The 23124-nt window shown below is 40.7% G+C and overlaps 1 protein-coding gene across 6 annotated transcripts in view; it reads right to left on the bottom strand.

Moving 5' to 3' along the window:
* dlgap4b (discs, large (Drosophila) homolog-associated protein 4b) overlaps nt 1-23124 on the bottom strand; it is a 270261-nt gene that overhangs the window by 1618 nt on the left and 245519 nt on the right. For 4 of the 6 annotated variants that reach the window (XM_061875415.1, XM_061875411.1, XM_061875412.1 and 1 more), the window contains 3 exons: nt 19649-20127; nt 10974-11065; nt 2546-2716 (listed from right to left, as the gene is read on the bottom strand). In XM_061875415.1, coding sequence (XP_061731399.1) covers nt 2546-2716; nt 10974-11065; nt 19649-20127 — 742 coding nt within the window. Of the gene's footprint in view, nt 1-2508; nt 2717-10973; nt 11066-19648; nt 20128-23124 lie in introns of all 6 variants that reach the window. The other 2 variants (XM_061875413.1, XR_009802238.1) reach the window with 2 other exon arrangements.

The raw sequence follows: 23124 nt of genomic DNA, 5'->3' as shown, positions 1-23124 counted from the left end.
TTATTATGAAAAAATGACAGAGAGGAAGGCGACAAACACTTTTTATTTCAACAGACTTTCGCGCCGTGCCTTCCGTCAAAACTCTAAAGGCCGACTGCACATTTCCTATCTTCACAATAAAAGCCCTGCTTCATGCTGCCTGCGCTAACAAAATAAGAGTCTCGGAAAGCTGGCGTGCACAAGTGATGTGCACGCCAGCTTTCTGAGGGATCGCTTGTGCACGCCAGTTTTCCCAGACTCTGTATTTAGTTAGCGCAGGTAGCATGAAGCAGGGCTTTTATTGTGAAGATAGGAAATGTGCAGTCGGCCTTTAGAGTTTTGACGGAAGGTACGGCGCGAGAGTCTGTTGAAATAAAAAGTGTTTCTCGCCTTCCTCTCGGTCATATTTTCATAATAATGATCTTGCAGCAGCCAGCGTCATCTCACAAGACCCTCCGGTACCGTGAATGTCATTTAAGTGACGTCTTGGTGAAGATTGATGATCACTCATTTTTAGGTCTATTTTTTTTAAAAGCCTGGCTGGAGATCGACTGACACACCCCCCGCGGTCGACTGTTAGCTCGCGATCGACGTAATGGGCACCCCTGGTTTGAGACATCAAGTGGTGACATGAGTGGATATGGAGGTGAGACACAGGTACACAATGCAAAGCAACATCAAAGGAAAGTCCTCCCGCACAACATCCTCTTTTTTTAAAAGAACATTCTACATATTTTTGGCCCTAAGTAGAATGGTAAATTAAAAAAAAAGGTAAAAAAAATCTCAAAACTCGACAGTGTGCCTAATGAATGGAATCATTTTGCTTGTGCTTACCGACCTTGAAGATATTTTATTTGGTACATAGTGTATTGATAAGTGTGACCAGTAGATGGCAGCCACACATAATAGTATATGTGTCGACTGCAATATGACTCAAGTAAACAAAGCCAACATTTTATATGTTCCATTGAGAATATAGAACATATATCAAAATATTTTAGTAGGACTTTGGTAAGCTATGAAGCCACACCACTTGCTGAGATCATTATCCATGCGTTTTTTACGTCTCGTCTCGATTACTGTAACGTATTATTTTCGGGTCTCCCCATGTCTAGCATTAAAAGATTACAGTTGGTACAAAATGCGGCTGCTAGACTTTTGACAAGAACAAGAAAGTTTGATCACATTACGCCTGTACTGTATATACCTTTATATACATATATACATACATATATACCTGTACTGTATATACCTTTATATACATATATACATACATATATACCTTTATATACATATATACATACATATATACCTGTACTGTATATACCTTTATATACATATATACATACATATATACCTATACTGTATATACCTTTATATACATATATACATACATATATACCTGTACTGGCTCACCTGCACTGGCTTCCTGTGCACTTAAGATGTGACTTTAAAGTTTTACTACTTACGTATAAAATACTACACGGTCTAGCTCCATCCTATCTTGCCGATTGTATTGTACCATATGTCCCGGCAAGAAATCTGCCTTCAAAAGACTCCGCCTTATTAGTGATTCCCAAAGCCCAAAAAAAGTCTGCGGGCTATAGAGCGTTTTCATTTCGGGCTCCAGTCCTCTGGAATGCCCTCCCAGTAACAGTTCGAGATGCCACCTCAGTAGAAGCATTTAAGTCTCACCTTAAAACTCATTTGTATACTCTAGCCTTTAAATAGACTCCCTTTTTAGACCAGTTGATCTGCTGTTTCTTTTCTTTTCTCTCCTATGTCCCACTCTCCCTTGTGGAGGGGGTCCGGTCCGATCCGGTGGCCATGTACTGCTCGCCTGTGTATCGGCTGGGGACATCTCTGCGCTGCTGATCCGCCTCCGCTTGGGATGGTTTCCTGCTGGCTCCGCTGTGAACGGGACTCTCGCTGCTGTGTCGGATCCGCTTTGGACTGGACTCTCGCGACTGTGTTGGATCCATTATGGATTGAACTTTCACAGTATCATGTTAGACCCGCTCGACATCCATTGCTTTCCTCCTCTCCAAGGTTCTCATAGTCATCATTGTCACCGACGTCCCACTGGGTGTGAGTTTTCCTTGCCCTTATGTGGGCCTACCGAGGATGTGGTAGTGGTTTGTGCAGCCCTTTGAGACACTAGTGATTTAGGGCTATATAAGTAAACATTGATTGATTAAAGGTGGATGATCGACAAAATGATCATGCCAGGTACAAACACACACCTGACTGAGGGAGTGGTTACAACCGAGCAGGGATATTAGAGCATGGTCATGCCAGTCAGGACATCCTAGCCATGCACCACTAAACACCAACACATGTTCAAAGCAGGGCCTAAACACACCACCTGCCCTCTTTGAGACGCATAGTTGCATGCATGTGTCCGGCCACGCTCTATCAGGCCAGGACACTACAGGGACGTCAGAGCCGAGGTCCCAAAGAAAGAGAAAGTGAGAGAAATGGTGGTGGTGGTGGTGGGAGGAGAGAGGCCGATTACGGCGGCTTTCCTACCCCAGCCAGGGCACTGGGCAGCAGGGGTGGGAAGTACCTTCCGCTCAGGGGGCGAGTGGGCGGCCGCAGACGACACAGGGTGCCAGTCATTGGACTTGAGGTGGTAGAGCTCGTCAAACTTGAGGCTGATGTCCTCGATGGAGAGCTGCAGCAGGTCCCAGAAACCCGCCAGGTCCTGAGGTGTTGGCCGAGGACTGGCGTTCACATTCTGGAGGAATACATGATCACCAAGTCAGGATGTTTGCATGAAACATATGTTGGGACATCAGAAACACACCTAGGTCCCGGGTGTCCAAGTTAAGGCCCGGGGGCCAGACTTGGCCCGCCACAACATTTTATCTGGCCCACAAACACCTGGAAATGATGTGTCAATAAAGTACTTCATATTTTCTCACTAATTCAAATAGATTGTTTTCATTTTGACAGAAAAAAACATTTGTACTGCTTGAAATTGCATACCTTTTATACTTTAATAGTATCCAATATTGCAAAAATGTTACAGCATATTATCATACTTTCCAAACATTTTTTCCATCCATCCATCCTTTTTCTACCGCTTATTCCCTTTCGGGGTCGCGGGGGGCGCTGGCGCCTATCTCAGCTACAATCGGGCGGAAGGCGGGGTACACCCTGGACAAGTCGCCACCTCATCACAGGGCCAACACAGATAGACAGACAACATTCACACACTAGGGCCAATTTAGTGTTGCCAATCAACCTATCCCCAGGTGCATGTCTTTGGAGGTGGGAGGAAGCCGGAGTACCCGGAGGGAACCCACGCATTCACGGGGAGAACATGCAAACTCCACACAGAAAGATCCCGAGCCTGGATTTGAACCAGGCAGACGCACTAACCCCTCTGCCACCGTGAAGCCCACTTTCCAAACATGTTTTTGTCTAGTAAAAATACTTCACTTTACAGCAAACTACCCATCAAATGAATACAAATGACAATAAATTGTGTGTTGTTCTTTAAAGCATATTACTGTGAATTGAAAAAAAACTACGATTGTGTTTTTGCGTTAAAATTTGTGTTGCCTGAGCTGCCAGTTTTACTGTAAAATCTAGGCCAGGGGTGCCCATTACGTCGATCGCGAGCTACCAGTCGACCGCGGGGGGTGTGTGTCAGTCGATCTCCAGCCAGGCTTTTAAAAAAAATAGACCTAAAAATTAGTAATCATCAATCTTCACCAAGACGTCACTTAAATGACATTCACGGTACCGGAGGGTCTTGTGAGATGACGCTGGCTGCTGCAAGATCATTATTATGAAAATATGACCGAGAGGAAGGCGAGAAACACTTTTTATTTCAACAGACTCTCGCGCCGTACCTTCCGTCAAAACTCTAAAGGCCGACTGCACATTTCCTATCTTCACAATAAAAGCCCTGCTTCATGCTGCCTGCGCTAACTAAATACAGAGTCTGGGAAAACTGGCGTGCACAAGCGATCCCTCAGAAAGCTGGCGTGCACAGCACTTGTGCACGCCAGCTTTCCGAGACTCTTATTTTGTTAGCGCAGGCAGCATGAAGCAGGGCTTTTATTGTGAAGATAGGAAATGTGCAGTCGGCCTTTAGAGTTTTGACGGAAGGGACGGCGCGAAAGTGTTGAAATAAAAAGTGTTTCTCGCCTTCCTCTCTGTCATTTTTTCATAATAATGAACTGGCAGCAGCCAGCGTCATCTCACAAGACCCTCGGGTGCCGTGAATGTCAATCAAGCAAGCTACGGAATTTGCCGCCAATGTTTTTCTTGTAAAGTGTATGGAAGCTGGATGAATTAGATGCCAAAAACCAACCACTTTCATGTGGTATTGTACAGAAAGGACAACTTTTTTTCTCCTCCATTTGAAAATGTGGGCGTTATCATCATTACTGTCTGATTCCAATCAATGCAAGTCATCAGAATCAGGTAATACACCAACTTATATTCTTGTCTTTGTGAAAGAAAGACATCTATATGTGTTACACATGCTTGTATTATCATTAAACACATTTAACTTGTTTACAAAAATGTCTCTTTCATAGATAAATAAATATAAATGATATATATAAATGAGGTAGATTCCCTCGAGTTGGTCAATTGAAAAGTAGCTCGCCTGCAGAAAAAGTGTGGGCACCCCTGGTCTAGGGTATAGACCAAACTATAAAATGCTACTGTTTTCCAACACTTTGAACCCTGCGGCTTACAAAACGGTGCGGCTAATTTATGGACTTTTCCTTGCTGGCGGCCGTCATGCAAATAGTTAAAAACACAAATAAACAAGCAAATACACTGAAAAGGTGTGTCATTGTTTCTGCTATAGCACCAAGTTTGAGACGAGTTAATCCTTCCATTTAGTGCTTTCAACTGGAAGTATAAGTGCCGTTCCGTCTTCTCGCCATCCATAGCATTTCTACTCGCACAAATTCTTCATTCAACGTATGTACGATTTGAAATAACTAAAAATCGTAAAACACATTTATGAGTATCTGTGTTGGTATTATTCACTTACGATGGCATTCTTTTTGTATTGTTTCACTTTTGTAAATCAAATCAATAAAAATAGCAATAAATGTAATGTTGGTCTTTACAGCATATTACTGTAAATTGAAAAAAACGACTACTGTTTTTTGCGTTAAAATTTTGTTGACTGAGCTGCCAGTTTTTGGACTGTAAAATCTACGGTAAACACCAAACTATAAAACGCTACTTTTTTCCAACACTTTCAACCCTGTGGCTAATTTATGGATTTCTCCTTGCTGGCGGCCGTCATGCAAATAGTTAAAAACGCAAATAAATAAGCAAATACACTGAAAAGGTGTGTCATTGTTTCTGCTATAGCACCAACTTTTAGACATGTTAATCCTTCCATTTAGTGCTTTCAACTGGAAGCATAAGTGCCGTTCCGTCTTCTCGCCATCCGTAGCATTTCTACTCGCACAAATTCTTCATTCAACGTTTGTAGGATTTAAAATAACTAAAAATGGTAAAACACATTTACGAGTCTTTGTGTTGGTATTATTAACTTACAAATGCATTTTATTTGCATTGTTTTAGTTTTGTAAATTCACCAAAATGTCACCGTGGAGTTATGGAGCTTTACAGCAAACAACCCATTAAATCAATAAAAATAACAATAAATGTTAAGTTTTTCTTTACAGCATATTGGTGTAAATTGAAAAAAACGACTACTGTTTTTTGCGTTAAAATTCTGTTGACTGAGCTGCTAGTTTTTTGACTGTAAAATCTACGGTAAACAAACTATAAGACGCTACTTTTTTCCAACACTTTGAACTCTGTGGCTAATTTATGGATTTCTCCTTGCAGGCGGCCGTTATGAAAATAAGTTAAAAACGCAAATAAACAAGCAAATACACTGAAAAGGTGCGTTATTGTGCTATAGCACCAACTTTAAGACGAGTTGATCCTTCTATTTAGTGCTGTCAACTGGAAGTATAAGTGCCGTTCCGTCTTCTCGCCATCCATAGTATTTCTACTCGCACAGATTCTTCATTCAAGGTTTGTACTATTTAAAATATAACTAAAACTCGTAAAACACATATACGAGTGTCTGTGTTGGTATTATTAACTTACGATGGCATTCTTTTTGTATTGTTCCACTTTTGTAAATCAAATCAATAAAAACAACAATAAATGTAATGTTGGTCTTTACAGCATATTACTGTAAATTGAAAAAAACGACTACTGTTTTTTGCGTTAAAATTCTGTTGACTGAGCTGCCAGTTTTTGGACTGTAAAATCTACGGTAAAGACCAAACTATAAAACGCTACTTTTTTCCAACACTTTGAACCCTGTGGCTAATTTATGGATTTTTCCTTGCTGGCGGCAGTTATAAAAATAAGTTAAAAACGCAAATAAACAAGCAAATACACTGAAAAGGTGCGTTATTGTGCTATAGCACCAACTTTAAGACGAGTTAATCCTTCCATTTAGTGCTTTCAACTGGAAGTACAAGTGCCGTTCCGTCTTCTCGCCATCCATAGCATTTCTACTCGCACGGATTCTTCATTCAACGTTTGTACGATTTGAAATAACTAAAAATCGTAAAACACATTTACGAGCCTCTGTGTTGGTATTATTAACTTACAAAGGCATTTTATTTGCATTGTTTTAGTTTTGTAATTTCACCAAAATCTCACCGTGGAGTTATTGAGCTTTACAGCAAACAATTCATTAAATCAATAAAAATAACAATAAATGTTAAGTTTTTCTTTACGGCATATTGGTGTAAATTGAAAAAAAACTACTACTGTTTTTTGCGTTAAAATTCTGTTGACTGAGCTGCCAGTGTTTTGACTGTAAAATCTACGGTAAACAAACTATAAGACGCTACTTTTTTCCAACACTTTGAACCCTGTGGCTAATTTATGGATTTCTCCTTGCTGGCGGCCGTTATGCAAATAGTTAAAACCGCAAATAAACACGCAAATACACTGAAAAGATGTGTTATTTTTTGTGCTAAAGCACCAACTTTTAGACAATTTCATCCTTCCATTTAGTGCTTTCAACTGGAAGTATAATGGCCGTTCCGTCTTCTCGCCATCCATAGCATTACTATATAACTAAAACTCGTAAAACACATTTACGAGTGTCTGTTTTAGTATTATTCACTTACGATGGCATTCTTTTTGTATTTTTTCACTTTTGTAAATTCACCAAAACGTCACCGTGGAGTTATGGAGCTTTACAGCAAACTACACATCAAATAATTAAAAATGACAATACATTTTATGTTGTTCTTTACAGCATATTACTGTAAATTTTTAAAAAAGTGCCAGTTTTTTGCGTTAAAATTGTGTTGACTGAGCTGCCAGTTTTTGAGTATAAAATCTAGGGTTGTTGTTTTTAACGGTGTATTAATGTAAATGGAAAGACGCTACATTTGTTTTTACGCTAGAAAAACTGGCAGCTAAGTTGCCAGAATAAAAAAAGACTTGTACTAATTTTCCATGAAGAATATCATGTTGTACAAACCAATGTACATTTAACACTTCAATTCTGGCAACTAAGCTGCCAGATTTTTCCGTAAAAAACCAAACAGTGTTTTTATATTTACCGTAAAATGTTGTAAGAAATAAACACTATTTTGCAGTAAAATGTCGAAAATGTAAAGTTTTTACTGTAAAATGGACAGTTTACTTTAAACAATGGATAGAATTAATAATGAAATCCAGAGGCAAATTCCTAGATCATGGATGAAGTGAAGTGAAGTGAATTATATTTATATAGCGCTTTTCTCTAGTGACTCAAAGCGCTTTACATAGTGAAACCCAACATCTAAGTTACATTTAAACCAGTGTGGGTGGCACTGGGAGCAGGTGGGTAAAGTGTCTTGCCCAAGGACACAACGGCAGTGACTAGGATGGCGGAAGCGGGAATCGAACCTGCAACCCTCAAGTTGCTAGCACGGCCACTCTACCAACCGAGCTATACCGCCCCAAACTTGCCCAAACTTTTTCTGCAGGCGACCTACATTTCACTTGACCAAGTCGAGGGGATCTACCTCATTCTTATATAGACTGTTTTGTTAACAAGGGAAAGTTGTGAATTATATTTTATATAGCGCTTTTCTCTAGTGACTCAAAGCGCTTTACATAGTGAAACCCAATATCTAAGTTACATTTAAACCAGTGTGGGTGGCACTGGGAGCAGGTGGGTAAAGTGTCTTGCCCAAGGACACAACGGCAGTGACTACGATGGCGGAAGCGGGAATTGAACCTGCAACCCTCAAGTTACTGGCAAGGCCACTCTAACAACCGAGCTATACCGCCCGGTGTTGTTTGATAATAATACAAGCATGTTTAACACATATAGATGTCTTTCTTTCACGAAGACAAGAATATAAATTGGAGTATTACCTGATTCTGATGACTTGCATTGATTGGAATCAGACAGTAGTGCTAATAACGTCCACTTTTTCAAATGGATGACAAAAAAAGTGCTCCTTTCTGTCTGGTTTTTGGCATCTTATTTGTCAAGACTCCATACTCGTTTTTATAAACTTTACAATAAGTACAACGGCGGCAAACTATGTGCACGCCAGTTTCTTTGAGACTCTTATTTTGTTAGCGCAGGCAGAATGAAGCAGCGCTTTTATTGTGAAGACAGGAACCGCGCAGTCGGCCTTTAGAGTTTTGACGGCTGGTACGATGCGAGAGTCTGTTGAAATAAAAAGTGTTTCTCGCCTTCCCCTCGATCAACCAGTGTTATCTCAGAAGATCTTTGGGTGCTGTGAATGTCAATCAAATGACGAAAAGTGACGTCTTAGTGAAGATTGATGATCACTCATTTTTAGGTCGATTTTTTTTAATGCCTGGCTGGCGAGCAGAGGTGGGTAGAGTAGCCAGAAATTGTACTCAAGTAAGAGTACTGTTACTTTAGAGATGTATTACTCAAGTAAAAGTAAGGAGTAGTCATCCAAATATTTACTTGAGTAAAAGTAAAAAGTATGTTGGGAAAAAACTACTCAAGTACTGAGTAACTGATGAGTAACCTGTTTGTTTAATGATGACGGCAACAAATAATGCACAAAAACATAAAAATAGCAATGAGCAAATTCAGAGCCAGGAATATCTCTTAAGCAACTAAAACAATAATACATATTAAATAATAATACATTAAATTAAAAATAATTAAGGCAAATTGAGCCACAATAACTTAACAGCACCATAGGCTCAGTAGGCATTGATTGATTGATTGATTGACTGAAACTTGTATTAGTAGATTGCAGTACAGTACATATTCCCTACAATTGACCACTAAATGGTAACACCCCAATAAGTTTTTCAACGTTAATCAATTACTTAATAAATGACCAAGTCGAGGTGATCTACCTCATATATACATATATATATACACACATATCATATTTATATGATATATATATACATTTATATATACAGTATATAATTTATATTTATTTATTTTGCCGTTTTTGTTGACATGTTAAAGGTGTTTTAATGAATATACATGCATGTTTAACATATAGATTCCCATCTTTCGTGAAGACAAGAATATAAGTTGGTGTATTACCTGATTCTGATGACTTGCATTGATTAGAATCAGGCAGCATTGCTGATAATGTCCACATTTTCAAATGGAGGAGAAAAAAGTTCCTCCTTCCTGTCTAATACCACATGAAAGTCCTTGGTTTTTGGCATCTTATTTGTCCAGCTTCCATATTCGTTTTTATACACTTTACAAGAAATACATTGGCGGCAAACTCCGTAGCTTGCTAGCTTGTTAGCGCTGGCTTTCGGAGACTCTTATTTTGTTAGCGCAGGCGCGATGGAGCAGCACTTTTATTGTGAAGACAGGAACTGTGCGATCAGTTTTTAGGCTTTTGACGGGAAGTACGGTTGAAATAAAAAGTGTCTTTTTTCCTTTACACTTTTGATTGATTGATTGATACTTTTATTAGTAGATTGCACAGTACAGTACATATTCCGTACAGTTGACCACTAAATGGTAACACCCAAATAAGTTTTTCAACATGTCGGGTTCTACGTGTGACGGTCACGTGACCACCTGGCTCTGTTTGATTGGTCCAACGTCACCAGTGACTGCATGTGATTGGTGAAACGCAGGCATGTGTAGTTCCTACTTTGAATGCGTGTCTGACAAAACAAAACAAAGAAAGCGTGCATTAACAGATCGGTAAAAAAAAAAAGTAGCGAGTAGCGACCTGATTGTAGATAAATGGAGCGGAGTAAAAGTAGCGTTTCTTCTCTATAAATATACTTAAGTAAAAGTATGTTGCATAAAAACTACTCTTAGAAGTACAATTTATCCCAAAAGTTACTCAAGTAGATGTAACAGAGTAAATGTAGCGCGTTACTACCCACCTCTGCTGGCGAGCGACTGACACACCCTCTACAATCGACGTCCTAGATTATTCACTTTTACAAGCGGCCCTCAATGGAAACCACTTTGACGTCCCTCAACTAAGTTTGGTTTGGCTAAAAAGAGTTTTTAAGATGATTCACAGTTGATGCCAATGCCAAATGCACAAATCAAACAAATGTATTCCCACATTAAACATAACCAGACCTTGTAGTCACCACTAGAGGGAGCCATGCTCTCAGCTCTTACTGGTGGTGGCTTTTGTTGTTGCATTATTAAGATGAGTTTAACGTGCACCAATGTATTATCTATACCAGTGATCCTGTTTAGTGGTAAAAGGAGCAGTACAGTACAGTACAGTACAGTACAGCCAATTAATCCAAAACACACTGAAAAAAACATTAAATAGGAACAGTGTGGAATTATTATTATAATTATTACAATATCATAAGTTGCAGTTGGCTTGGTGTTCCATAAGGCAGAGGGATGGCTTAATGGCTTATTATAAGCTACTTTTACTCCACCCCCACAAAGTCAAAGCATTTATGTAACAACCCCAAAAAAGAATACATCTGAATAAATATGTGTGTGTTGTCTGGATAGTTGCCAACGCAAAACCCACCAAGTTTTGTTCACAAAGCCCCCGGAACTGCTGGAACTTCTGGGAAATTAAGAGCTGGGCACTTCCGACTGCACTGCGGACCTTGCCCAGTACTACACGGACACACATGTAAAAGACAGATAAAACACACACATGTGAATACATCATGCAGAATGTAGAGCACACAATCAATATTTGTACATCTTTTGTGCGCTGGCTGGGGAGGAGCTGTCATCATATTTGCACCATGTTGTCCTCTTTCATGGCATCGCTGCTTATATCAATGCTCTCAAACTCAAGACCCGGGGGCCAGATGTGGCCCGCAAACACCTGGGAATGATATGTGTCAACAAAGTACTTCATGTTTTCTCACTAAATGCAAAATAAATACTGAAATATCTGCTCGACTTAGGATTTAACATCAAATTAATACAAATGGCAATACATTTTACTGTGTTCTTTACAGCATCCATCCATCCCTTTTCTACCGCTTGTCCCTTTTGGGGCGATGGGGGGGCGCTGGAGCTTATCTCAGCTGCATTCGGGCGGAAGGCCGGGGTACACCCTGGACAAGTCTCCACCTCATCGCAGGGCCAACAGACAACATTCACACACTAGGGACCATTTTAGTGTTGCTAATCAAGCTATCCCCAGGTGCATGTCTTTGGAGGAGGGTGGGGCCTATCCCCAGGTGCATGTCTTTGGAAGTGGGAGGGGCCTATCTCCAGCTGCATGTCTTTGGAAGTGGGAGGGGCCTATCTCCAGCTGCATGTCTTTGGAAGTGGGAGGGGCCTATCCCCAGGTGCATGTCTTTGGAGGAGGGTGGGGCCTATCCCCAGGTGCATGTCTTTGGAGGAGGGTGGGGCCTATCCCCAGGTGCATGTCTTTGGAGGAGGGTGGGGCCTATCCCCAGGTGCATGTCTTTGGAGGAGGGTGGGGCCTATCCCCAGGTGCATGTCCTTGGAGGTGGGAGGGGCCTATCCCCAGGTGCATGTCATTGGAGGTGGGAGGGGCCTATCCCCAGGTGCATGTCTTTGGAGGAGGGTGGGGCCTATCCCCAGGTGCATGTCTTTGGAGGTGGGAGGAAGCCGGAGTACCCAGAGGGAACCCACGCATTCACAGGGAGAACATGCAAACTCCACACAAAGATCCCGGGCCCAGGATCGAACCCAGGGCCTCCGTATTGTGCGGCGCACGCACTAACCCCAGAATCACCGTTTGTCAAGTGGTTTCCTTTGTATGGGTGTGTGTATATATATGTATATATATATATATATATATATATATACATATATATATATATATATATATATACACACACACACTTTTTCTGTAGATTGTCGATTTTACAGTAAAAACAACTTTTTTTTAATTTATTTTTTACGCATTTTACGGTAAATATAAAAAGAGTACCACTGTTTTTTGGGGAGTTTCTACGTAAAAATCTGACAGCTTAGTTGCCAGATTTTTAGTGTTAAACGTACATTGGTTTTTACAACATGATATTGTTCATGGAAAAACAGTACAAGTTCTTTTTTTATTCTGGCAACTTAGCTGCCAGTTTTTCTAGCGTAAAAACAAATGTAGCGTCTTTCCATTTACATTAATACACCGTTAAAAACAACAACCCTAGATTTTAAACTCAAAAACTGGCAGCTCAGGCAACAAAATTTAAACACAAAAAATAGTAGTAGTTCTTTTCAATTTACAGTAATATGCTGGAAGGAAAATCATAACATCTATTGTCATTTTAATTAATTTAATAGGTAGTTTGCTGTAAACAACCTCGGGCCAACATATCTCTCCGACCTCCTTCAGCCTTACTGCCCCACCCGATCCCTAAGATCAGCCGATCAGCTGCTACTGAGGGTCCCTGACACAAGGCTGAAGCTTAGAGGTGACAGAGCTTTCGCTGCTGCTGCTCCCAAGCTCTGGAACGACCTACCTGAGTGTTAGACAAGCCTCCTCTCTTCCTGTTTTTAAATCTCTCTTAAAAACATACTTTTATTCCTTGGCTTTTAACACTGAGTGACATCCATCCTGCAATGGCGCCCCATTATACATCCGCTCTGAACCTGTTTTTATGTTTTATTTATTTATTTTTTATCATGTTCTGTTTGTGTTTGCTCAGTTCTCGTATTATCTTTTAACCCAGGGGTGCCCATTACGTCGATCGCGAGCTACCAGTCGACCGCGGGGGGTGTGTCAGTCGATCTCCAGCCAGGCTTTTAAAAAAAATAAACCTAAAAATGAGTGATCATCAATCTTCACCAAGACGTCACTTAAATGACATTCACGGTACCGGAGGGTCTTGTGAGATGACGCTGGCTGCTGCAAGATCATTATTATGAAAATATGACAGAGAGGAAGGCGAGAAACACTTTTTATTTCAACAGACTCTCGCGCCGTACCTTCCGTCAAAACTCTAAAGGCCGACTGCACATTTCCTATCTTCACAATAAAAGCCCTGCTTCATGCTGCCTGCGCTAACTAAATACAGAGTCTCGGAAAACTGGCGTGCACAAGCGATCCCTCAGAAAGCTGGCGTGCACATCACTTGTGCACGCCAGCTTTCTGGCACTCTTATTTTGTTAGCGCAGGCAGCATGAAGCAGGGCTTTTATTGTGAAGATAGGAAATGTGCAGTCGGCCTTTAGAGTTTTGACGGAAGGGACGGCGCGAGAGTCTGTTGAAATAAAAAGTGTTTCTCGCCTTCCTCTCTGTCATTTTTTCATAATAATGAACTGGCAGCAGCCAGCGTCATCTCACAAGACCCTCGGGTGCCGTGAATGTCAATCAAGCAAGCTACGGAATTTGCCGCCAATGTTTTTCTTGTAAAGTGTATGGAAGCTGGATGAATTAGATGCCAAAAACCAACCACTTTCATGTGGTATTGTACAGAAAGGACAACTTTTTTTCTCCTCCATTTGAAAATGTGGGCGTTATCATCATTACTGTCTGATTCCAATCAATGCAAGTCATCAGAATCAGGTAATACACCAACTTATATTCTTGTCTTTGTGAAAGAAAGACATCTATATGTGTTACACATGCTTGTATTATCATTAAACACATTTAACTTGTTTACAAAAATGTCTCTTTCATAAATAAATAAATATAAATGATATATATAAATGAAGTAGATCCCCTCGAGTTGGTCAATTGAAAAGTAGCTCGCCTGCAGAAAAAGTGTGGGCACCCCTGTTTTAACCTGTCCATTGTACAGCACTTTGGCTACCCCTGTGGTAAATGTTAAATGTGCTTTATAAATAAAGTTGATTTGATTTAATGTTAGGTATTTTTATTTAGATACAAATGTTTGGAAAGTATGATAATATACTGTATCATTTGTTGCAATATTGGATATTATTCAAGTTTAAAAGGTATGCAATTCAAGCAGTACATGTAATTTTTCTGCCAAAATGAAAAATGACATTTAGTGACAAATTATGAAGTACTTTATTGACACATATTTTTCCAGGCCAGATAAAACAACATAACGGGCCAGATTTGGTCCCCGGACCTCGACTTTGACACCAGTGCCTTAAATGGAAAGACGCTACATTTGTTTTTACGGTAGAAAAACTGGCAGCTAAATTGCAAGATTAAAAAAATAACTTGTACTGTTTTTCCATGAATAATATAATAATGTAAAAAAACAATGAACATTTAACACAAAAATTCTGGCAACTAAGCTGCCAGATTTTTACATAAAAAAAACAAAACAGTAGTACTGTTTTTATGTTTACTATAAAATGTTGTAAAAAAAAAAAAACAACACTAAATTTTACAGTAAAATGTTGTAAATGTAAAGTTTTTACTGTAAAATGGAGTCTACTTAAAAGAATGTATATAATTAATATTAAAATCCAGAGGCAAATGTATACATTATTCACTGTTACAAGCGGCCCTCTGTTGGTCACCATAACTGTGATGTGGCCCTCAATTACCATCAATTGATTAACGTGGACCCCGACTTAAAGGGGAACATTATCACCAAACCTATGCAAGCGTCAATATATACCTTGATGGTGCAGAAAAAAGACCATGTATTTTTTTAACCGATTTCCGAGCTCTAAATGGGTGAATTTTGGCAAATTAAACGCCTTTCTGTTTATCGGTCTTTTAGCGATGACGTCACCGAGGTAACACACCCACCATTTTCATTTTCACATTACAAACACCGGGTCTCAGCTCTGTTATTTTCCGTTTTTTCGACTATTTTTTGGAACCTTGGAGACATCATGCCTCGTCGGTGTGTTGTCGGAGGGTGTAACAACACTAACAGGGAGGGATTCAAGTTGCACCACTGGCAAGAAATCTGCCGCCAGACCCCCATTGAATGTGCCAGAGTGTCTCCGCATTTGACCGGCGATGCTAAGACAGACATGGCACAGAGATGTATGGATAACCTGCAGATGCATTTGCAACGATTAAGTCGACGAAATCACAAAGGTGAGTTTTGTTGATGTTGTTGACTTATGTGCTAATCAGACATATTTGGTCACGGCATGACTGCCAGCTAATCGATGCTAACATGCAACGCTAATCAATGCTAAGATGCTATTTACGCTAGCTGTATGTACATTTGAAACTAGATACCCACATTTAATGCAGAACAAACACTTACCAATCGACGGATTTAAGTTGCTCCAGTGTCACAAGATGCGAAAGTCCTGATCGTTTGGTCCGCACATTTTACCGGCGATGCTAATAAGGCAGCCATGCTATGGGCCACTTCATTAGGTACACCCACGCTATGGCCGAATAGCGTCAATAGCTTCAATTTCGTTTTCGCTATCTGCCTCCGTACTCCGACCATCTGTAATCTGTTGAATCGCTTAAGCCGCTGAAATCCGAGTCTGAATCCGAGCTAATGTCGCTATATCTTGCTGTGGTAAGCGCCATGTTGTTTGTATTGGCAGCCCTGTATGACGTCACAGGGAAACGGACAGTGGTTTCGAAGATAGCGAAAATAAGGCACTTAAAAGCTTTATTTAGGGATATTCCAGGACCGGTAAAATTTTGAAAAAAACTTTAAAAAATGTGAGTGTGAATGTTGTCTGTCTATCTGTGTTGGCCCTGCGATGAGGTGGCGACTTGTCCAGGGTGTACCCTGCCTTCCGCCCGATTGTAGCTGAGATAGGCGCCAGCGCCCCCCGCGACCCCGAAAGGGAATAAGCGGTAGAAAATGGATGGATGGATGGACTTTAAAAAATACAACAAGCCACTGGGAACTGATTTTTATTGTTTTTAACCCTTTTGAAATTGTGATAATGTTCCCCTTTAAACAAGTTAAACAACGTTATTGGGGTGTTACCATTTAGTGGTCAATTGTAGGGAATATGTACTGTACTGTGCAATCTACTAATACGAGTTTCCATCCATCAATCAAAATGAAACCCACTTTGACATCCCTGGTTTATATGGATACTAAATGCCTTGGCCAATCAGCAGTGCTGTGGGAAAACTGGGACACACATCAAGCCAGCGATTGGTCAGGGAAATTATAGCAAGTAAAGCAGATTTAAGACTCAACTCAGATGCATGACCGGATCAAACAGTTTTTGCATTCACTTGGACACGTCCTGAGAGGCTGATGTGGACCCACTAATTCAACCTGGAGTTTTAATCAGGTCCAGGGGTAGATTTGTGTAATTCCAGGGATTATAAGCGTTCTGGTGTGTGTGGGAACCCCAGGTATGACTGCTTCATCTCCTCCATGCTGGGCGTGTCTGATAGAGCGCTTGTACGCTCTCAGGCAGAACCCCAGAACCCGGCCCTAAGCCCTGAGCCACGTGACGGGGTTGACAGCGGGTGATGGCTGTGAGGGGGGGCTCACTATCTGGGGTTCATTCAGAGGGCATGTCTTTGATTTAAAAATATTCTGGTCCGGCTGTGGTGTTTTTGGCAGAATCATGTTGGATATTGACACCACATTAGCAAGTGTGTGCGCCAAACAACAATAGTTATGCTATTATTAGTATTATTATTATTACGCTATTATTATTATCAGTTGGATTAGTTGAATAATTAAAGCACTGAGGACCCTACCCTCCCATTTTCTGCTTTGGTGTGTTCTTTTTTGTGCTTGAACTTATGCACCTCTCTCTTTTTCATCTTTCCAGTCCATAGGGTTGTACCGGTATATACTAATGAATCATATTCGGTACTATACTGCCTCTAAAAAAGTACCGGTAACCCCCCCCTTGCCCCTATCCCATTTTTTTAACAGGCATGATGGCGCTGTGTCGTCACGTCGTGACATTGCTGGTTTTAGGGGCAGAGGAGCATGTTTGGCAGCGCACACGCACAGAGTACTTACAAGCAGACAGTGTGTAGACAGAAAAGGGAGAATGGATGCATTGTGGTGTAAAAAGTAAAGATAAAGGTGAAGTTATAACACTGAAACACCCTCAGGAAGAGGTGCTTTAAGACAGTGTTTTAGCTACTTCTAAATCAGGATTCCTTGTCTCCATGGCGACAAATAAACTAAGTTTCTTACAGTAGCATTATCACTGGAGGACAAGGACTAGCTAAACATACTTCACTACACACCGTAGGAGGATACAATAGCTCACCGCCGTCACAATGTAAACAAACGCCATGGGTGGATCTACACCTGACATCCACTGTAATGATACCAAGTACAGGAGCGTATATACTCAATACTACTGTGATTACGTCAATATTTTTTATCGTCACAAAATATTAAAAAAAATTTAAAAAATCATATTATGTTTATAAAGTTAGTAAATATGTCACATGAGGACTTTGAATATGACCAATGTATGATCCTGTAACTACTTGGTATCAGGTCGATACCTAAATGCGTGGTATCATCCAAAACTAATGTCAAGTATCAAAGAAGAGAAGAATAAGTGAATATTACATTTGAACTGAAGTGTAGATAGAACATGTTAAAACATCAGTATTTCTTAACCATATTATTATTGATTTGTTAGGTATTATATTTTATTGTACGATCCTGTAACTACTTGGTATCGGATAAATACCTAAATGTGTGGTATCATCCAAAAGTAATGTAAAGCATCAAAGGAGATAATAAGTGATTATTACATTTTAACAGAAGTGTAGATAGAAAATAAGCAGATATTAACAGTAAATGAACAAATAAATTAATAATCAATTTTATACAGTTTGTCCCTCATAATGTGTAGAAAATAATAGGTGTATAAATGACACAATATGTTACTGCAGACTAATTAGGAGTCTTTGTTTGTTTACTTGCTACTAAAAGACAAGTTGTCTAGTATGTTCAACATTTTATTTAAGGACTAAATGACAATAATAAACATATGTTTCATCTACATGTAACATTTTTTGTTTAAATAAAGCCATTTTTTTTGGTCCCCTTTATTTAGAAAAGTATCAAAATTAGGGGTGGGCAAATTAATGCGTTAATTACGCGTTAACTCATCAATCTATTAACGCCGACAATTATTTCATCGCACATTTGCGTATGTTGTTTACATGCTTTTATTTTGTTAACGCCTTTTCTTAACAAGATGGCATCTCCCGGATGTACTTCGGCGTGGAGGGGCTCTTGGTAAAGATGGAACATTTGGCAAAAATACCGGACAATTCTGCAAATTTCCTGGCTGGCTTACAGCGTGGTCACTCCGGGATCACTTACGACCGCCAGACAATTCTGAATGTGGATAGATTGGGCCGTTTTGGACTGAATGAGGCGTGCTTGCTAGAGCGGCTAGCTAGCATGGGAATACTTTGCCGGCTACATCCAGCGGCCTGTGAAGCAGCGGAGTATTTGTGTTGTCTGTCTATTTATGAATAATGCAGACCAGGAGTGTTGGCTGAGTTCTTAACGTTTGCTTTCAGAGCGTGCATATCACAACATACAAGATGTCGTCATGGCGACACAACCTATACCGCGCATGCTCGTCACTCCTCTTGCATGCTGGGTAGGGTAGTTCTTTTTTCCCTGGCTCATAACATCACAATATAGTACCATGTATATGCGTTCAGTTTATCAAAGTACCAAGCAAACAATCGGAAAATTCCCATCATATCAATTCCTAGATATGGTCATAATTATTTTAAGTGCACTACGCAGAATAAACACAACATTATTAATATTGCTACTACGGATAATTTGATCAAAAATTCCCTAAAACAGCCCACTACCTATAATATAGGTTTTTTAAACATAAGATCCCTGATAAAAAAAATGTTTCTGCTGTTACCTCAGAAATTGCCTGTTCAGATGTTATGATTGTGGCTCAGAGATTTGTATGTAGATTATATTTATTTTCCATAACAAACAGGATAACTTAAATACCCTGGCAGTGGCAATAAGCTTAAATGTTTGTATTTACATTTTTGGAGTTGATTTTCATCAAATATGCTATTTAACTGCTACTGTTTAACAAGGACTGATTTAAATTGTGTTTGCACAACAAATGTTTTGGCGCTTTTGTTCATGTGGGAGAATATTCCAATAAAGGTGCACTACACACTACTTTTGAATTCATTATTGGGCTTTGCGTATACATTGCAGTTAATCGCGATTAATCGGAGAAATAGTGCGATTAACTTCGATTAAAATTTTTAATCGTTGCCCAGCCCTAATCAAAATACATTTTGGTACCAGGACAACCCTTCCAGCCTTTGTTTAGTTTTGAGCAGACAAAGGATGAATATAAAAGTCAGCCTCACCCTCCTCTGAGAGCTGGTGGTCCAGGGTCTCCTGCTCCATCTGCTGGCACCATCCTTCCATGCGTCCCGTTTCTGCCTGCAGGAGCTTCAGGAACCAGTGGCCATCTCTCCGACACAGCGTGCTGACACTTGGGGGGACACTGCTGCTGGTGCTGCTGCTCTCCAGCCAGGGCTCTGGGGGCGGGAGTGACGAGGGGTCCAGCGCCGGGTCCAGACTTTCTGAGAAAGAGGAAGAGCTACTTCGTGTGGTGGAGCGGTTGAGGATCTGCCTGGGAGGCGGAGGCGAGGAAGCTTCACCGGGGATGTCGCCGTTGTCCAAGGAGGTCTGCCCGGGGGGAGAGCTCAGCGACTGGCTGCCACTACTGACCAGGACTTTCTTCTCAGGGGGTTTGGGCTGACTAACGTGGGCTTGGCCCGGGGAGTCCTGTGAATAGGAGTCTGTGACTTGTTTGGAGGCCATGCTACTTGGATGACTGGGCCTGAAACAAACAAACATGGTGACAATACGCCCCGAGCAACATGAAGTTGTTCACAGACAACAAAGGATGAAAAATGAACACAAGTCTCTAGAAAGTCTCATTAAGGGATCGATGTTCCCCAAGAGACACGTGTTTAACCTTAGTCTGGAGGCTCTCCACTGGTGATTCAGTCAGATGATGAAAATGACAAGACAGGAAGTGCAAAGGCCTCAGGACTGTGGGGATTGTTCATAGCAAACAAAAACAAAAAAAAAGGAAGGGCATGTCAATATGCACACATTTTACAACCAGGGACATCAAAAATAACGAGTTGATTCCTGATTACAGTAAAGCTGCAACTCTTTTCCCTACGCTTTGAACTCTGCGGTTTATAAAAAATGTATTTTCCTTAATTTTTGGCGCTCAATTATTCGTGTTTACATTGTTTCTTATTGGAAAATCTGTTTGACTATACGAACATTTCGGTCGGCGAACCATGTTCATAGATTGAGGCTCCACTATATTAACCTACAATGGCATTCTTTTTGTATTGTTTCAGTTTCACAATCTCCTCAGTAAACTCACTAAAACGTCACTTTGGAGTTATTGAGTCTATTCAGCTGATTGGAGTACTAGCTTCCACGGCTAGAGGGTCCATGACCATGACTTCTGTTTTGTTTGATCAGCCGTTTTACTGCCGTGTTACAGACACCGTTTGAAAACAATTAAGGTGATAAACATTTACAGAATTTTACTCTGTAAATAACTCATCTTGCAACATATATATCTTATAGTCCAGTGCGGCCAATATATGGAAAAAAAGTATTTTTCTTCTAAAATGTTGTGGGCGCCGCTTAAATACCGGTGTGCTCTATAGTCAGGAACATACGGTAGACATAGTGTCTTCAAAATGTGCATTGTGTATATAAAATAGGGACTTTTGTCAATGCTAGAAGCAATTATTCATTTATACATAGTTTCTTATGGGGAAATCTGTTTCACTTTATGAACATTTTGTCGGCGAACCATTTTCAAGAACCAATTAATTATTACCAATTATTGTTTCAGTTTCACAAATTCCTCGGTAAACTCACCGTGGAGTTATTGAGTCTGCTTAGGTGATTGGAGAGCTAGCTTCCTGTGCCAGTGGGTCCATGACCATGACTTCTGTTTTGTTTGATTAGCCGTTTTACTGCTGTGTTACACACCGTTTGGAAACAATGAACCTCTTAAGGCCTAAGCTGTTTGTTTACATGCTTTTTTTTAAATTTCTCTTTGCTATTTGACCTTTTGGACCCTAATTAGAATAAAAACTGAGAATCATCTTTTGATATGACGTACTCGAGTCCATAAGTAACAAACGTAGACTTCATGTTTAATGACATGCTATACTTATTTTTACACGTTTTTTTCCGAGTTCCATTGTATGTTATACTCTTCTGACACCACCAGATGGCAGTAAAAGTGTCCACATAAGCGGCCATGAGACCTCAATTCAGTAGTGTACACAATTTTGGAAATAAGAGCTAAAAGGTGCTGTCCCCGCATGTGGCCACTAAGGCCTTTAGAGGTTTTTAAGGTATGTATATAAACATTAACATAACATAACTTTAGAAGCATTTAAGTCTCACCTTAAAACTCATCTGTATACTCTAGCCTTTAAATAGACCTCCTTTTTAGACCAGTTGATCTGCCGCTTCTTTTCTTTCTCCTATGTCCCCCCCTCCCTTGTGGAGGGGGTCCGGTCTGATGACCATGGATGAAGTACTGGCTGTCCAGAGTCGAGACCCAGGATGGACCGCTCGTCGGGACCCAGGATGGACCGCTCGCCTGTATCGGTTGGGGACATCTCTACGCTGCTGACCCGCCTCCGCTTGAGATGGTTTCCTGTGGACGGGACTCTCGCTGCTGTCTTGGATCCGCTTGAACTGAACTCTCGCGGCTGTGTTGGATCCACTATGGATTGAACTTTCACAGTATCATGTTAGACCCGCTCGACATCCATTGCTTTCGGTCCCCTAGAGGGGGGGGGGGTTGCCCACATCTGAGGTCCTCTCCAAGGTTTCTCATAGTCAGCATTGTCACTGGCGTCCCACTGGGTGTGAATTCTCCCTGCCCACTGGGTGTGAGTTTTCCTTGCCCTTTTGTGGGTTCTTCCGAGGATGTCGTAGTCGTAATGATTTGTGCAGTCCTTTGAGACATTTGTGATTTGGGGCTATATAAATAAACATTGATTGATTGATTGATTGATTGAACTAAATCATCTCACAACATACAGTATATATCTGTGGTTTATATGGAAATATATATTTTTCTTCTAAAATTTAGTGGGTGCGTCTTATATGCTGGTGCGCTCTTTAGTCCGGAATATATGTTAATCCTAAACAATATAACATTATTCATGTATAGATGCAGATTATGTACACTATTTTATTAGCACCTTTACAGTAAGCGCAAGTGGTTATACAGTGTTGGCAAATTTCAATCAATCAATCAATGTTTACTTATATAGCCCTAAATCACTAGTGTCTCAAAGGGCTGCACAAACCACTACGACATCCTCGGTAGGCCCACATAAGGGCAAGGAAAACTCACACCCAGTGGGACGTCGGTGACAATGATGACTATGAGAACCTTGGAGAGGAGGAAAGCAATGGATGTCGAGCGGGTCTAACATGATACTGTGAAAGTTCAATCCACAATGGATCCAACACAGTCACGAGAGTCCAGTCCAAAGCGGATCCGACACAGCAGCGAGAGTCCCGTTCACAGCGGAGCCAGCAGGAAACCATCCCAAGCGAAGGCGGATCAGCATCGCAGAGATGTCCCCAGCCGATACACAGGCAAGCAGTACATGGCCACCGGATCGGACCGGACCCCCTCCACAAGGGAGAGTGGGACATAGAAGAAAAAGAAAAGAAACGGCAGATCAACTGGTCTAAAAAGGGAGTCTATTTAAAGGCTAGAGTATACAAATGAGTTTTAAGGTGAGACTTAAATGCTTCTACTGAGGTAGCA

This window comes from Nerophis ophidion, linkage group LG16 (genome assembly GCF_033978795.1).
Source record: "Nerophis ophidion isolate RoL-2023_Sa linkage group LG16, RoL_Noph_v1.0, whole genome shotgun sequence".
Lineage (NCBI taxonomy): Eukaryota > Metazoa > Chordata > Actinopteri > Syngnathiformes > Syngnathidae > Nerophis > Nerophis ophidion.
The sequence above is the reverse complement of the archived record's forward strand: the minus strand, read 5'-3'. Positions and strand labels throughout refer to the sequence as shown.